The sequence below is a fragment of the Papio anubis genome, chromosome 18 (assembly GCF_008728515.1).
Source record: "Papio anubis isolate 15944 chromosome 18, Panubis1.0, whole genome shotgun sequence".
In the NCBI taxonomy this organism is placed as follows: domain Eukaryota; kingdom Metazoa; phylum Chordata; class Mammalia; order Primates; family Cercopithecidae; genus Papio; species Papio anubis.
In genome coordinates, this window is record NC_044993.1 from 54,526,370 (window position 1) to 54,544,616 (window position 18,247).

Genomic DNA, 18,247 nt, shown 5'->3' on the forward strand with positions numbered 1-18,247 from the left:
CTGCAACTTCTGCCTCCTGGGTTCAAGCAATTCTCCTGCCTCAGCCTCCTGAGTAGCTGGGATTACAGGAGCCCACCACCATGCTCAGCTAATTTTTGTACTTTTGGTAGAGAAAGGGTTTCACCATGTTGGCCAGGCTGGTCTCGAACTCCCAACCTCAGGTGATCCACACACCTTGGCCTCCCAAAGTGCTGGGATTACAGGTGTCAACCACCACGCCAAACTTTTTTTTTTAACTTAAAATAATTTTAAGTAAGGAATGCCTGTCCACATCCATTCCTATCTGGCCTAGAACAATTAATTGGCTATAAGTCTTTTGACTCCTAAGGTCCTCAGCCATGGGCAGTCCTGCCAAGGAAAAAATGACAGTGCAGAATTATGACTTCTCCTGTGACAAAATCTTTTCTCTCCCAGATACCAGTATATGGTCCAATTCAAAAGTGGTGGGAAAAATAGATTCGTCTACTGTTAACGAGTCTATAACAATTTAGATACCGAGGGACAGATGTTTCTTGCATTTAATTTACACCCTCCTCAGGATGCTTTATCTATGGAAACACATTGACCAGAAAAGATACTCAATTTATTAAATTCTGAGTTAATGTTGGTCCCCAATTTCCAAATAAGATTTATCATAGGGTTCAAATAACTCTTAATAAGTAAGGTAACCACACTGTGAGTCTGATCAAAGAATATGATGATTCATGCAGTGTTTATTCTGGCTGATTGATTCGTTTACTGCTCTCTGATGCCACCTATAACCTTGGATGCCCAAATCTTCACTATCTTTATGATAGACATTTTCTTGTAAATGTTATGCCAGATACAGCAAAAGGGAAAGGCACAATTAAAGACCCAGATCACGATAGCTCAGAACATAGATCTGATCTGGGATTTTTTTAAAAAAAGACTAAACCCTAAGCCTGACTCCATCTTGTCCCTTAAACTCCATGTCTTCCCCCCATTATCCAAAAAGCTAATATTTAAAACTATTACCATCAAATCAGAGGACCAAAGTACATAAAGTGGGCAGAGTCTCAGATGGAGTCATTAGTTATGCCCTGATAAGATGTGTACCGAGTTTGGACCAAGGCCATCATCTGAGGAATGTTGCAAAACTTGGCTGTCATAAGAGCTTTGAAATACAGATGGAAACAGAATACAGCCAGACTGAAGCTTCATGAGTAAAATCAAATTATAATTCAGAGTTAGCTCTGTAAGGGCAATCATTAAACTCTGATATTTTAATTTCTATGTCTAAAACATGTTAACTCTGATTTTTAGAAGCAGCCATTTCAATTTCAGAGTCCCTAAAAGATACATAAATTCCTGTAAGTTTCAAAGAGTGTATTTTGGTGTAGCTTAAAATTAACTCTCACACATAGGAAGATGCAAAAATAAAGTTGTATTAAGATAACATCACACACCCAACAGCCTGGCAAAAATTAATAAGTCTTACAATACCAAATGTTGGCAAGAACGTGGAACAATGGAAATTCTCCTGCCCTGCTTATATAAGGAAGCATAAATTGGAAGATCGTGTGGTATTGTGTTGTATCAGTGTGACCCGCAGTTCCTTTCCTTGAAAAACTCTACACAAATGCATGCATCAAACAAATCCTAGGACAGACCAGTGTGTGTGTCCTAGGATTCTATGCAGCATTAATCATCAATAGCCTCAAAGTGAAAACTACAGAAATGTCCATTAATAGTAGGACTGGTATAAGAAATTGTGGCATTTTCATAAAATAGGATGCTGCACAAAATGAAGATAAACTACAGTAATATGTAACAACAGGGACACATCTTAGAAACATAATTATTATGTAATAATGTAGCATTACATGTGTGAAGTTCAAACACATGTAAAATAAAATTTTGGTTAGGGATAGTTCCTTAGGAGGTAAATTATAAAGGCAAGTAAGGAATTAACAACATAAAAGTCAAGATAGTTGTTTCCTTTAAGGGAGATGGAAATCTCTGAGGTGCTGGCAATGTTATGTTTTTTTGACTTGGGTGAATGGTTACACAGGTATTTTCTTTTTAATAATTCATTAATCTGTAAATTTCTGTCTTATGCATTTTCTGTATAATTGCTATTTCACAATTCAAATATTTAAAAAGGAATCAATCCACAATCATGCAAGGCTCACTGAGTTTCCTTTGGATCTCTGGATCTGCTTTAATTTAACTAATTAACTTTCGATCATTATCGCCACCAACACTTAACACAAACACACATACACACTCCCCAAAGAACCAGAGGAAAAACAGACCATAATGTATCAGACTACTTAAAATCCTACGCAAAGATGTTGTTACAAGCCACTTCTACCATACCTGGTGAAATCTTGCTGCAGAATCATTCGAAATATAGATGGTGCCCCATAAAACTGGTTGATGGGGTATTTCAACAATGCCTGGAAAGGGAAGAGAGAAGAAATTTTATTTTTACAGTTAAGATTAAACTAACAGCCAATTATTAGCAGTCTAGTTCTGACCTTCCCTCTAGAAGAGCCCACTTATTCATTTCTTAATCATTTAAATACACATATATTGAGCATGGATTTCATACATGGTATGCATCAGGTACTGTTGGGGAAATACAAAAAGTGAGATAATGTTCCAACTCCTATGGTGAGTAGGTGCTAATAGGATAAAACAGGACTTGAATGATAAGGCAGAAGTTAGTAGATGTCGTAAGAAATATTTGAAGTACAAAAGTTCTGTAAGAACACAGGAGAGGGAAATACTCCTAGTTGTGTGTCCCAGGGGGCTTGATGGAAGAGGTGGTATTCAGTCAGGACATTAGCAAATAGATATGATGTCTACAGGCAGAGAAACAGGGACTATCTTGGAGATAGATGAAATAACAAGAAATAGGGTCTCGGGAGCTAAAGAAACATTTAAGTCAAGTCAAATAATATGATTTATTTGGATCCACTGGAGAGGAGCAATAATTAAATTTAGGAAGATAAGATAAGTTGGAGTCAGGTTATTTAGACTACAAAATGTTTGGTATTCATGATTAATTAGTTGGATGTATTCTCTTTTCAAGTTTCAGATCAGCGTGGAGATACACTAAGAGAGTGAAGAACAATAAAGAGAAGAGAAAGTGGGTTTGGGTGTCTTAATTTAAATCCTCTTCCTTAATTTGTCCATAATTCTATTTCCTTATCTGTAACATGGGAATGTCCATATATTCCATGTAGAATCATGATTAAATATAATTGTCATTTGTGGACAAATCTGGCTCTACTTCCAGTCCCTTCCTTCATAGACCCAATCAGCTTTCAATCTCTAGCCTCTACCTCTTTAATAGCTCACATTTATATATGCTTTTAAAATTGTTGTCCTACTCTCACCCTTGGCCCACTGCTCCTACCCCAACAGGTGTCTTTCCATGTCTGTGAAGGTCTCAGGCCCATGCCAGCAATGTCTGTGTCAGTAACCTCACTCCAGGCACAGAGAGTTGGATTGGTGACTTGGTGACAGACAATTACCTTAGGCTGTGTTGGTAGAAGAGCTGAGGCAGGACTGGCTTGTCTGTCATGATGTAAAACAGTCTTGGAACATGTCCTGGGTCCAGGGCCTAAACACCCTCATGGCCTTTGGAACACCAAACTCTGTGCCAAAGGGTGGAAGGCTGCCCTGCTGCACCATAATCTAAGCCCAGGGCATAAAACCCCTCGTGGCTTGGATGGAATCCAGGGCTCAGGGGATAAAACCCCTCATGCACAGATTTGTTGGTTGCTCTCCCAGGCTTGTAAACATGTTCTCCATTATCTCAGGTAGCAGAGCATCTTACATATGCATCAAAGAAAATGCTAAACTGTCACAGTTACGCTTGATGCACCGCTACCTTTCTACCCCCACGTCCTCACATCCTCACCTCTTTACCACCACATCCGCATGTCCTCACCACCTGCTTCTTTGTTTGATCACCAATAAATAGTGTGGGCTTCCAAAGCTTGGCCTTCACAGCCTCCATATCAGTGTTGGCCCCCTGGACCCACCTTATACACTCTTGTCTTTTCTCATTCCTTTGACTCTACCGGACTTTGTAGCCCCCACGGTCTCATGTTGGGTCTGATCACCCCAACATTTGGACCACTCAGACCTGGACTGGTTATCTGGGAAGGGGGAATGTCAGCCCTGAAATGCTGTGATTGCTATGTTTGACTATGTGCATCTAAAGTAGCAAAAGTAGTTCTACAAACAGAAAGAAGGAAACAAACCTATAGAGAAAAGCAGAGGAGACACTGAAGCTGCCTTGATTCTTAGTATCTTTCTAGTTTCTGTTTTAGGTCTTTATCAAGCTCATATTGCTCTTCTACAGAACAATGAGCTATTCTAATTCCTCCTTCCATGTATTTCTTTTTCCACTAAGCTATTTTGAAGTAGGCTTCTGTTACTGGCAGCCAAAGGAGATCTGCTTAGTAGGTAAGAATTAGATATCATAGGTGTCTGGGGTCTTTCCCAGAACTTGGCACTAAGTAGGTGTTCACCAAATGTGGGCTCTGGCTATTATCATGTAAGTCATAATCTATGACTCCTCTTGGTGCTTTGCAGCTTTCAGTAGGGGTGTGGAACAGACAGCAGGAGACTCCTGCAATAGATTTGGCAAGAAGGACTAAGTTGACAGGGGTGGGCAAAGAGGAAATAGAAGGAATGTTTTGTTTTACTAATTTGAATAGTATTTACTTATTTATTTTTGGTCTAAATGCCCCCTTTAAAGGTCAGAGTGGCAAGATGGATAAACATAAAAGACCCAACTGTCTTCTGTCTTCAAGAGGCCCATCTCACATGTAATGACATCCACAGGCTCAAAGCAAATAAATGGAGAAATACCTGCCATGCAAATGAAAAACAAAAAAGAGCAGAAGTCATTATTCTTATATCAGATAAAACAGACTTTAAGCCAGCAATGATTAGGAAGGACAAAGGAGGGCATTATATAACAATAAGGGGTTCAATTCAACAAGAAGACTTAACTATCCTGAATATATGCACACCAAACATTGGAACACCTAGATTCATAAGATGAGTTCTTCTTGACCTATAAAAAGACTTTGCTAAACAAAAATAGTGGGGGACTTCAACAACACACTGAAAATGTTAGACACATGATTGAGGCAGAAAACTAACAAAGAAATTATGGACTTAAACTCAACATTTGACCAATTGGACCTAATAGACATCTACAGAATAATTTACCTAACAACCACAGAATATACATTCTTCTTGCTCCCACATGGAACATATTCTAAAATTCACTGCATGTTCAGTTATAAAGCAATTCTCAATAAATTAAAAAAATCAAAATCATACCAAGTACATTCTTAGACCACAGTGCAATAAAAACAGAAATCAATGCCAAGAAGATCACTGAAAACTATACAAAAACATGGAAATTAAACAATTTTTTCCTGAATAACTCTTGGGTGAACCAGAAATCAAAAAAGTATCTGAAATTAATGAAAATGAAAATAGAGATACCATCTACCAAAATCTTTGAGATGCACCTGAAGCAATGTTATGAGGAAAGTTTATAACACTAAATGCCTTCATTAAGAAGTTAGAGAGATCTCAAATTAAGAATTTAATATCACTTCTAGAGTAACTAGGAAAAAAAAGAACAACCAACAAACACCAAAGCTATCAGAAGAAAATAAACAATTAAAATTAAAAAACTGATTGAAATTAAGATGCAAAAGTTTATACAAAATATCAATGAAACTGAGAGCTTGTTTTTCAAAAGAATAAACAATATTGATACACAATAGCTAGATTAACAAAGAAAAAAAAATGAGAAGATCAAAATAAGCCCAAACAGAAACGACATAGATGATGCTATAAATGGTCCCACAGAAATATAAAAGGTCTTCAGAGACTATTATGAACACATCGATGCACATAAATTAGAAAATCTACAGGAAATGGATAAATTCTTGGAAACACACAACCTCTCAAGATTGAATCAGAAAGAAAGTGAAAACCTGAACAGACAAATAACAAGTTCTGAAATTGAATCACTAACTACCAACCCCCCAAAACCCTGGACAAGATAGATTCACAGCTGAATTCTAACAGATATACAAAGAACTGGTACCAATCCCTCCATAACTAATCCAAAAGATTGAGGAGAAGGGGTTCCTCTCTAACTCATTCTATGAAGCCAGAATCATTGTGGGACCAAAATCTGGCAGACATACAATGACAAAAGAAAACTCCAAGTCAATATTCCTGATGAACGTAAATGCAAAAATCAACAAAATACTAGTAAACTGAATCCCACAGCATATCAAAAAGTTAATTCACCATGATCAAGTAGGCTTTATTCCTGGGATGCAAGGTTGGGTCAACATATGCAGATCAATAAATATGATTCACCTCATAAATAGAAGTAAAAACAAAAGCCATATGATCCTCTTAGTAGGTGCAGAAAAAGCTTTCAAAAAATCCAATATCTCTTCATGATAAAACCCCTCAATAAATGAGGCATTGAAGGAACATACCTCTACATAATAGCCATCTATGACAAGCCCACAGCCAACATCACACTGATCAGGCAAAAGCTGGAATCATTCCCCTTGAGAACTGGAAAAAGAGTAGGATGCCCACTCTCACCACTCCTATTCAACATAGAATTGGAAGTCCTAGCTAAAGTAATCAGGCAAGAGAAAGAAATAAAAGAGATTCAAATAGAAAAGAAGTCAAACTATTTTTGCTGACGATATGATTATATACATAAAAAACCCTAAAAACTCTACCAAAAGGCTCCTGGAACTGATAAACCACTTCAGTAAAGTTCCAGGATATAAAATCAATGTACAAAAATTAGCATTTCCATACACCAACAATGTTCTAGCTGACAGCCAAATCAAGAATACAATCCAATTTACAACAACTACTAAAAATGAAATACCTAAGAATACATCTAACCAAGGAAGTGAAAGATGGCTACAAGGAGAACTACAAAACACTGCTGAAAGAAATCAGAGATGACACAAATAAATGGAAAAATATTCCATGCTCATATATTGGAAAAATCAATATTGTTAACATGACCATATTGCCTAAAGCAATGCACAGATTCAATGCTATCCTTATTAAAATACCAATGTCATTTTTCACAGAATTAGAAAAAAACTACTCTAAAACTCATATAGAACCAAAAAGAGCTTGAATAGTGAAAAGAACAAAGCCAGAGGCACCATGTTGCCCAACTTCAAACTATACCATAAGGCTACAGTAACCAAAGCAGCATTACTGGTACAAAAACAGACACATAGACCAATGGAACACAATAGAGAACTCACAGCTCTTAGTCATGTGGTCTTCAGCAAAGTGAACAAAAATAAGCAATGGAGAAAGGACTTCCTATTCAATAAATGGTGCTGGGAAAACTGGCTAGCCGTATGTAGCAGAATAAACCTCGGCTCCTACCTTTCACCATATACAAAAATCAACTCAAGATGGAGTAAGGATTTAAATATAAAACCTTACACTGTAAATATCCTAGAAGAAAATCTAGGAAATACTCTTCTGGGTATTAGCTTTGGCAAAGAATTTATGGCTAAGTCCCCAGAAGCAATTGCACCAAAATCAAAACTTAACAAGTGGGACCCAATTAAACTAAAGAGCTTCAGCACAACAAAAGAAACTATCAAGAGAGTAAATAGCTTACAGAGTGGGAGAAAATATTTTCAAACTATGCATCTGACAATATCCAGAATCAAATATCCAGATTCTACAAAGAATTTAAGTTCTTTGTAGATTCCAATATGTAATGTCTAATTAGAATTAATATCTAGTATCTTCAAGAACATAAATCAACAAGTAAAACCCAAATAATCCAATTTAAAAAATGGGCAAAGGACATAAACAGACACTTCTCAAAAGAAGACATGCAAGCATCCAACAAACATATGAAGAAATGCTCAACGTCATTAATCAGATAAATGCAAATTAAAACCATAGTGAGATACTATCTCACACCTATCAGAATGGTGATTATTAAAAGGTGAAAAATAAATGCTGGTGAGGCTTTGGAGAAAATGGAATGCTTATATACTGTTGATAGAAATGCAAATTAGTTTAGGCACTGTGGAAAGTAATTTGAAAATTCCTCAACAAACTTAGAACTACCATTTGACCCAGCAATCCCATTACTGGGTATATATCCAAAGGAAAATAAATGGTTCTCCCAAAAAGACACATAGGCTCATATGTTATTGGCAGTGGTATTCACAATAGCAAAGACATCGAACTGACCTAGGTGCCCATCAATGGTGGATTGGTATAAAGAAAATGTGCTACATATGCACCATGGAATACTATGCAGCCGTAAAGAAGAATGAAATCATGTCCTTGGTAGCAACATGGATGAAGCTGGAGGCTGTTATCCTAAGTAAATTTATGCAGGAGTAAAAAACCAAACATCACTTTTTCTAACTTATAAGTGGGAGCTAAACGTTGAGTACACACGGACATAAAGTTGGAAACAACAGATGCTGGAGATAACAATAGGCACTATGAGAAGGGAGGGAGAGGGAGGGGGTCATGGGCTGAAAAACTTATTGGGTACTATATGCACTACCTGGGTCATGAGAATATTCTTACTCCAAACCTCAGAATCATGCAATATACTAATGTAATGAATCTGCACATGCACCCTCTGAATCAAACATTTAAAAAACTTTTTGTCTTAGTCTTCAATAAGATGGACTAATACAATATATAAATTAAAAATTATTATGAATAATTCATAAAAATAGTAAGCGGGAAATGGTAATGCAAATGCTTTTTTGGTAAATTTGTAGCATTTTAAACTTTAAACACTTACTAAGGCTTAAAATACATAAAGACCTTTTGGGACACTCTCTATAGCAGCAGGAGAATTAGGCATGAGGGTGGGAAGGGAGGTCAGTCTTGTTTGTGGTGCTTTAAGTCTCAGATGCAGAATGTGGTACAGAAAATAACGATGGTGACACAGGAGGAGGCATTGATATAGAGGCAGGGAATGAGATATGGGAAGTGCAGTTTGACGTTCTGGAGGAATGATCAGATGGGCTTTACCAACTAGCAGGTTGGAAATGTTTTGCTAGCCTGAAAAAATCAGCTTGAACCGGGGAGACTAGACCCTAGGTACAGTCCTGACAGCCACCTGCATTGATGTGCTTGCTGAGGAAAACGGAAGTGAAGGAAATTGCTTAGAAAGAAAAGGAACAGTAAGGGCAGACCATTGGAGGACTGCAGTATTCAGGAGCAGGCTAGGTGAAGCAGAGGTGGCTGCAGCAAATGGAGAATGTTCTTTGGTGAAGTTTAGTATTATGCTGGAAAAGGTGGGTTGACCCAGTGTATAACAGGTTCAAAGGGAGGAATTTTAGGATAAGTACACTGAATATGTTTATGGACTGAGGGTGTAAAACTAGCGAAAAGTGAGAGACTGAAAATACAGGAGAAAATGCGTAGTAGATCAAAGATTAATAAAGAAATACTGTTTCTCCAAGGCCAGGAGATAGAACTCTGCAGTGGTTGTGCAGAACGGGTGGATTTTGAGAGGCGGAGGGCAAGGTCTGCCTCTGAGAGGGAAAGCAAGGATGTGAGTGGAGACATAAAGAAAATTTTGGGGTGAAGGGGCATATAGAGAAGGAGTTCATGCAGGTGACTTAAATTGTCATCATGATGTACTCATCTTAAAAACAGCAGCAGCAGCTCCCACTGATAGAGTGTTTTCTATGTGCTGATGTCAGGTTTAGTACTTTACACATATTGCCTCTATCATCTCATTAATATTACCTAGGATTTTATGAGGTAGTAATCATTTTTTTGTTTAATTTATTTAATTTTTTTAAAATTATACTTCAAGTTCTAGGGTACATGTGCACAACGTGCAGGTTTGTTACATATGTATATGTGCCATGTTGGTGTGCTGCACCCATTAACTGGTCATTTACATTAGGTATATCTCCTAATGCTATCCCTCCCCGCTCCCCCCACCCCATGACAGGCCCCAGTGTGTGACGTTCCCCTTCCTGTGTCCAAGTGTTCTCACTGTTCAATTCCCACCTATGAGTGAGAACATGTGGTGTTTGGTTTTCTGTCCTTGAGATAGTTTGCTCAGAATGATGGTTTCCAGCTTCATCCATGTCCCTACAAAGGACATGAACTCATCCTTTTTTATGGCTGCATAGTATTCTATGGTGTATATGTGCCACATTTCTTAATCCAGTCTATCATTGATGGACATTTGGGTTGGTTCCAAGTCTGTGCTATTGTGAATAGTGCCGCAATAAACATATGTGTGCATGTGTCTTTATAGCGGCAGGATTTATAATCCTTTGGGTATATACCCAGTAATGAGATGGCTGGGTCAAATGGTATTTCTAGTTCTAGATCCTTGAGGAATCACCACGATATTAACAGACACTTCTCAAAAGAAGACATGTATGCAGTCAACAGACACATGAAGAAATGCTCATCGTCACTGACCATCAGAGAAATGCAAATCAAAACCACAATGAGATACCATCTCACACCAGTTAGAATGGCGATCATTGAAAAGTCGGGAAACAACAGGTGCTGGAGAGGATGTGGAGCAATAGCAACATTTTTACACTGTTGGTGGGACTGTAAACTAGTTCAACCAATGAGGTAGTAATTATTAAAAGTCCTATTTTGCAGATAAGGAAACTGATGCTCAGAGTGGTATGTAACCTGCTAGTTAATTTCAAAGGAGGGATAAGAAGCTAGATCTGTCATATTCCAAGGGCTGTTTTTAAACATTTCATCATATTGAGTAAGAACACACACACACACACACACACACACACACACACACACACACCAGCTGCTTGTCCCTGGCAGCATCAGGGTCCAGGATCTGGGAGACTTGGACTTGTGCTTGCTTTAATTTTTCAGAATGCACATCCTGGGTCCCAAGTCCACAAAGGCTGATCTACAGGTCTGGTGGATGGCCCGGTAATATGCATTTTCTTCAAGGTCACGATTTGATGTCACTCGGGTATAGTGACTCAGATTCAGTGCTTCACACTTTGAGAAGCCCAGGCACAGGATCATCTTAGGCTCATAGGCTTCTTTGCTTAATAAAATATTATTTTTTTTTTTAGCAAGGTCCAGCTTTTGGCCTGGAAACATGGATTTTTTCTGGAATTTTGCTGATAGTGGAAGTTGAGTCTTCTTACCTGTATGATGACCTTGGTGTCAAACTGTGGCAGATGGTGGATAAAGACTGTACACCCCGCTGTCCATGGCTCCACCAGGGTCCCCATGGTAGCCAGAATCCATCCTGAGTCTGACAGGCACCAGGAGACATCAGATGTCTTCAGGCTCCGTATTTTCCTGCTAACTCCAAAATGCAGTGGCTTCAGCTGTGTGATCATGGCCGATGTGATGAAGGGCGTTCGCACTCTGGTTTTTAGCTATGAACCCACCCCTCTCACTCTCAGTTCATGTGATTTGTGTGGGGCTCCATACCACCCTCAGGCCAGGTCTCAAAGGTGTACTGCCAAATATTTCCTGATTACGTACAACTGAAACTGGTTCAATCATACTACCTCTCTTGAACTGATTCTCCTCCAGTGTTCTCTGTATCCAGACATGTCATCCCTGTCCATGGAGTTGTCCAAGCCCCAAACTTTGGCATCGTCCTTGACCTCCTCCCATCTCCCATGTTTAGCCAGCAGATCTGGTTCACTCTACTTCCTGAAATCTCAACTGTGTTAATTTCCATCATATCTCTGGCACCTGGTCCATGCCCTACTAGCTTGCACCTGGATTAGACTAGGAGCCTTTAACTGCTTTTCCCTAACTCTACTCTAACTTTCTCCAATCCATCCTCCATCCTGTAGCCATGGTGATCTTATCAAAATACAGATTTGATCAGATCTCCTCCTCCCTAAAAAACCTTCAGTATCTTCCCACTATTTTCCTAATAAAGTCCAAAATCTACTACAAGGTCTGCAAGCCCTGTCAGGTTTGTCATGTGTGTGGCTTGTGGAATGTGTGCTGTCTCTACCCACATTTCCTCACACCTCCTATGAAGATGCTCTGATAGAACCTAAATGTGCCTCCTTTGTCGCTCTGAGGCCTCTGTCAGCAAACATTTAGGACCCCCAGCCTTCACCTCTCAGACCCTGAGAGGTCTGAACCAAAGAGAGTGAAAGGGAAAAGGAGGATGGAGTCACTTCTACTTACAGCTCCTTTTCTAAGACACACACACACACACACACACACTTATCCCACATCTGGGATCCAGCCTCTATGTCGGTGCCCTCTTTCCTACCTTGCAGGGAAGGAGGGTTGTAAGGCCAACCCATGAGAGTGTTTTGCCATCTTGGGGAAGCCTGTGGTCCCACTGGTGAAGAAGATGACCATTGGGTCCATGGTCTTTGACTTAATACAGGTGTGTTCTGGAGATGCTGATCTGCAAAGGGGTTCAAGACAAAAGGAAAAAAAGTCATTATTGCTGTGTCTTCATCTTCTGGGGAAGCAAAAGAAACATAAGGCATGGACGGGAAACTGGGAGTTTGCAACACTAGAGGAAAACTGGCTCTCGCGGTGTTAGGCATCACAGGGACTTGATGGGTGATTTGGACATGTGGACCAGCATTTTTTAATTTGAAAAATTGGTAAAATACAACGAATCTTTAAGTAATTTAATGAACATTTAAATAGCACTTGCTATGTTCCAGGCAATGCTCTCAGTGATTTACAAATATGAATCATTCAGTACTCAGAGCAACCCTAGGAGGTGAGTACTACTCTAATCATGTCCATTTTGCGGGTAAGGAAACTGAGACTTAGAGAGGTTAGGTAATTTGCTTGGTAATATACAGCTAGCAAGTGGCAGAGCCAGGATTCAAACTCAGTCTGCACCCTAGTCTGTGCCCTTAACCAGACTGCTAAGCTTGTTTTTTAAAATTAAACTCTGTGACCTTGGTGATGAGGGGTGGGGAAGAGAAAGAGAGAAAGGGTGAGAGTAAAAAAATTATATTTAGCCGGGCATGGTGGTGGGCGCTTATAGTCCCAGCTACTCGGGAGGCTGAGGCAGGAGAATGGCGTTAACCCGGGAGGCGGTGGAGCTTGCAGTGAGCAGAGATTGCGCCACTGCACTCTAGCCTGGGCGACAGAGTGAGACTCCGTCTCAAAAAAAAAAAAAAAAAAAAAAAAGTTATATAGTAAATTCTTGTCCTGAAATAAATTAACTTGTTATTTTTTAAAAAAAAATGTTCATAATAAGTCAGAAAGTTGAGACATGTCAAAAAAACTGTCTGTGAAAGTCATAAAAGAAAAAAAGTTATAAAAAAACTTCATGCCAAAAATATCATGTAATTTATATGTAATTTAAAAGTAATAAGGCCTCCTGAGTACTATTGAAGAAACAGTTTATGTGCAAGGTGTATAAGAAAAGTAAAATGTACCTTTGGTAAAAAGATTGTAAGGAGGCATAAGAATGTAGATTTTTACCTACATTAAGAGGTTAAAAAATCATTGTTTTTAAAGTTTTAGCAGGTTTTAAAACGTTAATTGTAAAGAAAATTCTGTGTGTCAAAAATTATAAAACATTGAAAAGATTCTATAAAATCTTACCTTACGATCAAACATGAAAAATTGGATAAATATGTTTACAAGGTTTTATTAAAATTAATAACACACTAATATAAAGGTAAAATTTAGCTTAGATGGTATAAAAATCATACAAACAGCATTATTAAATATAAAATGGTGTTTAGCTTTTTATTCGGTCTAAAAACTAATAAAAATAGGTGCTAAAGAAAACGTTCATTTTACTAGAAGATCATAGAAGTTAAAGACTTAAAACAAACTTTGGCAATTAAGACAGCATACCAAGATGCAAATGCCTGGTTGAAATGGATCAAATATTCCATCTGCACGTTAAACGAAAGTAATTGTTATGCTTGTGCACATGGCAGGCCAGAGGCCCTAATTGTCCCCCTTCCACTAAGGTGGTTCTCCAGTCAACCAGGGGTGGGCTGCATGGTAGCTCTTTTCCAGGATTCTGCAGCCTGGAGTAATAAGTTGTGTCAAGCTCTTTCTGCTATATCCGGAAGTCCGGCACCCTGCGGGTCAGCCCCCAAGGGCCATCCAGCTTCCGTCTCCCAACACTAAGTTCACTTCATGTCTCTCACGGCAAGGAGGAAAATTAGTATTCCTTGGAGACCTGAAGAGATGCAGTGAGCTTAAGAATTTTCAAGAGCTTGTCAATCAGTCAGCCCTTGTTCATCCCTGAGTGGATGTGTGGCGGTATCATGGTGGACCTTTACTGGACACTCTACCGAATAACTGGAGTGGCACTTGCACTTTAATCCATTTGGCTATGCCTTTTCACCCTGGCATTTTGTCAATCAGAAATAATAATAATAATAATAATAATAATAATAATAATAAGACATCGTAAAGTGAGAGAAGCCCCTTATAGGTCTTTCAACTCTGACATCTATTTAGATGCAATTGGAGAAATACCAGATCAATTTTACCTTGAAATTAACCACAAGAAATACCAGATCAATCTAAAGCTTGAGATCAAATAGTTACAGAATTTAAATCAATATTTTGGTAAATGACAGTCAATAAAAATATATATTAAATAAACTACATCTATTACAACCAACAGCAATGAGCTTCTCATAAGTTAAAAAGAAAAACTCACATCAGTCCCAGCCCTGAGGCTACCCGACCTGATAAAACTCTTTACACTCTATGTGTCAAAAAAAAAAAAATGGCAGTTGGAGTTTTAACCCAGACTGTAGGGCCCTGGCCAAGGCCAGTGGCCCATCTCAAAACAACTAAATGGGGTTTCCAAAGCCTGGCCCCATGTCCAAGGGCCCCGACAGCAATGGCCCTGTTAGCACAAGAAGCAGATAAGCTAACTCTTAGGCAAAACCTAAATATAAAGGCCGCCCATGCTGTGGTGATTTTAATAAATACCAAAGGACACCATTAGCTAATCAATGCTAGACTAACTAGATACCAAAGCTTGCTCTGTAAAAAATCCCCGCATAACCATTAAAGTTTGCAACACCCTAAACCTGCCACCTTGCTCCTGGTATCAAAGATTCCAGTTAAACATAACTGGGTAAAAGCATTGGACTCAGTTTATTCTAGCGGGCCTAACCTCTGAGACCATCCTTAAACATCTGTAGACTGGGAGCTGTACGTGGATGGGAACAGCTTCGCTAATCCCTGCAAAGTGACTCTGAAAAAGACGACAAGCCCTGCTCCAGTCACACCTGGAAGCTGACTGGTCCACGCATGGCCGAAGCATGAGGAAACTCATCGTGGGACTCATTTTCCTTAAAATTTGGACTTGTACAGTAAGGACTTCAACTGGCCTTCCTCAGACTGAGGGCTGTTCCCAGTATATACGTCAAGTTACTGAGGTAGGACAAAAGATTGCTACAGTCCTATTATTTTATAGTTGTTATAAGTGTCCCAGGACTCTAAAAGAAACTTGTTTGTATAATACTATTCTATCCAAAGTATGTAACCTAGGAAATAACCAACCTGATGTGTGTTATGACCCATTTTAAGCCTCCCATGATCACAGTTTTTAAAATAAAATTAAGTTCTGATCCTTTTCTAAGTGACACAAGTAAAGTAATAGCTAGAACAGAAGAAAGAGGGGTCCCCTAAAATGTAACCTTAAAATTTGACACCTGTGCCACTATTAATAGTAAGCAGCATGGGATGGGATGCGGTTCTCTAGGTTGAAAAAAAAAAGTTACACAGCAGAAAGTAAGTATATCTGTCAAGAATCGTATTTATATGAAATGTGTCAATACTGGTCTTGTGTCACTTGGGCTACTTAAAAAAAAATTAAATAAAAAAAAGATCCTGTTTAGCTCCAAGAAGAAAAAGTCAGCCCCTCCTGCATGAGTAGGAGCTGCAACCCTTTCAAATTAGCAATCACAAAACCCTCAGAATAATAATAATAAAAAAAACCCAACGTAGCATAAGGCATTGATTTAAAAAGATTAGATCCTAGCGTAAGCATCCTGATAAAAAGAGAGGTTCAAAGACACTCTCCAGACTGAGTATTTCAGACTTTCTATGATAAACTAAATGTGCCAGTACCAGAGACTCCAGGAAAAAACAGAAATTTGTTTTTGCAATTAGCGGAGCATGTAGCCCATCTCTAAATGTTACTTCATGTTATGTTTATTAAAACACTGTAATATGAGATCAATGGCCATAAGAAGCCCGAGAATTAGTGCCTACAGACCCAGTTCCTGATGAATTCCTGGCCCAAAAGAATTATCCTGATCATCTCTAGGTTCTAAAAGTCTCAATTATTAGACAGTATTGCATAGCTAGAAAAGAAAAAGGATTCACTCATCCTGTAGGGTGGCTTAGTTGTCTTAGGCAAAAGCTGTATAATAGTACCGCAAAAACAGTCCCACCCAGAATTCCACCAGGACTAGTTTGCCCCCACCGGGTTATACTGGATATGTAGACATAGAGCCTATGCTAAGCTGCCTGACCAGTAGACAGGTGGTTGTGTTATTGGCACTATTAAACCATCTTTCTTCTTACTGCCCGTAAAAACAAGTGAACTTCCGGGCTTCCCTGTCTATGCTTCCCGTGGAAAATGAAGCATAGCCATAGGTAATTTAAAAAATGATAAATGACCTCCTAAAAAATTATATAATACTATAGGCCTGCCACTTAGACACAAGACAGCTCATGAGAATACTGGACCCCCATTTATATGCTCAACTGAATCATACAGTTGCAACTGTTTTAAAAATCACCACTAATAAAATCGGTCATGCCTTGACTATTCTGGCCTGGCAAGAAACTCAGATAAGAAATGCTATCTATCAAAATACATTGTCTCTCAACTACATGCTAGCAGCAGAAAGAGAGGTCTATAAGAAATTTAACCTTACTAATTACTGTCTACACATAAATAATCAAAGGCAAGTAGTTAAAGACATAGTCACATGTGCCCGTACAAGAGTAGCACAAATTTGATCCTGAAGCCATGTTTAAAAATTAGTTCCTAGCACTAGGAGGATTTAAAACTCTTATAATAAAAGTTACAATTGTAATAAAAACCTAGTTACTGCTCCCTTGTTTGCTACCTGTACTTCTTCAAATGATACAAATCTTCATCACTACCTTAGTTCACCAAAATGCTTCAGCACAAGTGTACTATATGAATCACTATCAATCTATTGCACAAAAAGACATAAATAGCAAAAATAAGAGTGAGAACTCCCACTAATAAAAAGTGAGAGTCTCAAATGGGGGGAATGAGGAAAGAGAGAGACCCTCTCATATTGTTTTATATTGTTTTATACTCAGTATCTGTTTTAAGAAAAAACAATGAAGTAAAACTAAAGACAGGCAGCCCAGCGCCAGGCCCGGAACCAGGCCCAGGTCTGCCTGGCCTAAACCTAGTAGTTAAAAATCAACTCATGACTTAGAAACCGATGTTCCTGACATTGTATAGAAGAATATTGTGAAACTCCCTGTCTTGTCCTGTTTCACTCTGACCACTGGTGCATGTAGCCCCTGTCACGTACCTGCTGCTTGCTCAAATCAATCATGACCCTTTCATGTGAAATCTTTAGTGTTGTGAGCCCTTAAAAGGGACAGAAATTGTGCACTCAGGGAGCTCAGATTTTAAGGCAGTAGCTTGATGATGCTCCCAGCTGAATAGAGCCCTTCCTTCTACAACTCAGTGTCTGAGAGGTTTTGTCTGTGGCTCGTCCTGCTACATACTACTTGTCAAAAAGACTAGAAGGACTCAAATACATCCAACCCCACAATTCCAGGTCTATAAGTCATTTCATAAGCATTTGGGTCAGTCAGTGCCTGAGCTTCCCCCACCAACCAAAACTTATTTGCTCAACTAGCTGAAAACATAGCAGGCAGCTTAGGAATTTCCTCATGCTATGTATGTGGAGGAACTAGTATGGGGAAGCAGTGGCCATGGGAAGCAAAGGAATTAATGCCACAAGATAATTTCACTTCACCTAACCCTGCCAGTGAACCAACAGCCTCAGCCAGTGTTTGGTTGTTAAAAACCTCCAAAATTGGAAAGCACTGTATTGCCCAATGGGGAAAGGCCTTCACAGAGGCAGTAGGAGAAACAACCTGCCTAGGGCAACAGTATTATGATGAGACTAAAAAGAAAACTCTATGGAGAAACGCCCAGAACAACTCCTGCTTACCAGATCCAAATCCTTTCTCT

The 18,247-nt window shown here is 38.9% G+C and overlaps 1 protein-coding gene across 4 annotated transcripts in view; it reads right to left on the reverse strand.

Moving 5' to 3' along the window:
* ACSM1 (acyl-CoA synthetase medium chain family member 1) overlaps positions 1-18,247 on the reverse strand; it is a 57,981-nt gene that overhangs the window by 30,922 nt on the left and 8,812 nt on the right. For all 4 annotated transcript variants that reach the window (XM_021931810.2, XM_021931809.2, XM_021931811.2 and 1 more), the window contains exons 5-7: positions 12,311-12,451; positions 11,211-11,370; positions 2,341-2,420 (exon numbers count right to left, since the gene is read on the reverse strand). In XM_021931810.2, coding sequence (XP_021787502.2) covers positions 2,341-2,420; positions 11,211-11,370; positions 12,311-12,451 — 381 coding nt within the window. The remainder of the gene's footprint in view (positions 1-2,340; positions 2,421-11,210; positions 11,371-12,310; positions 12,452-18,247) is intronic.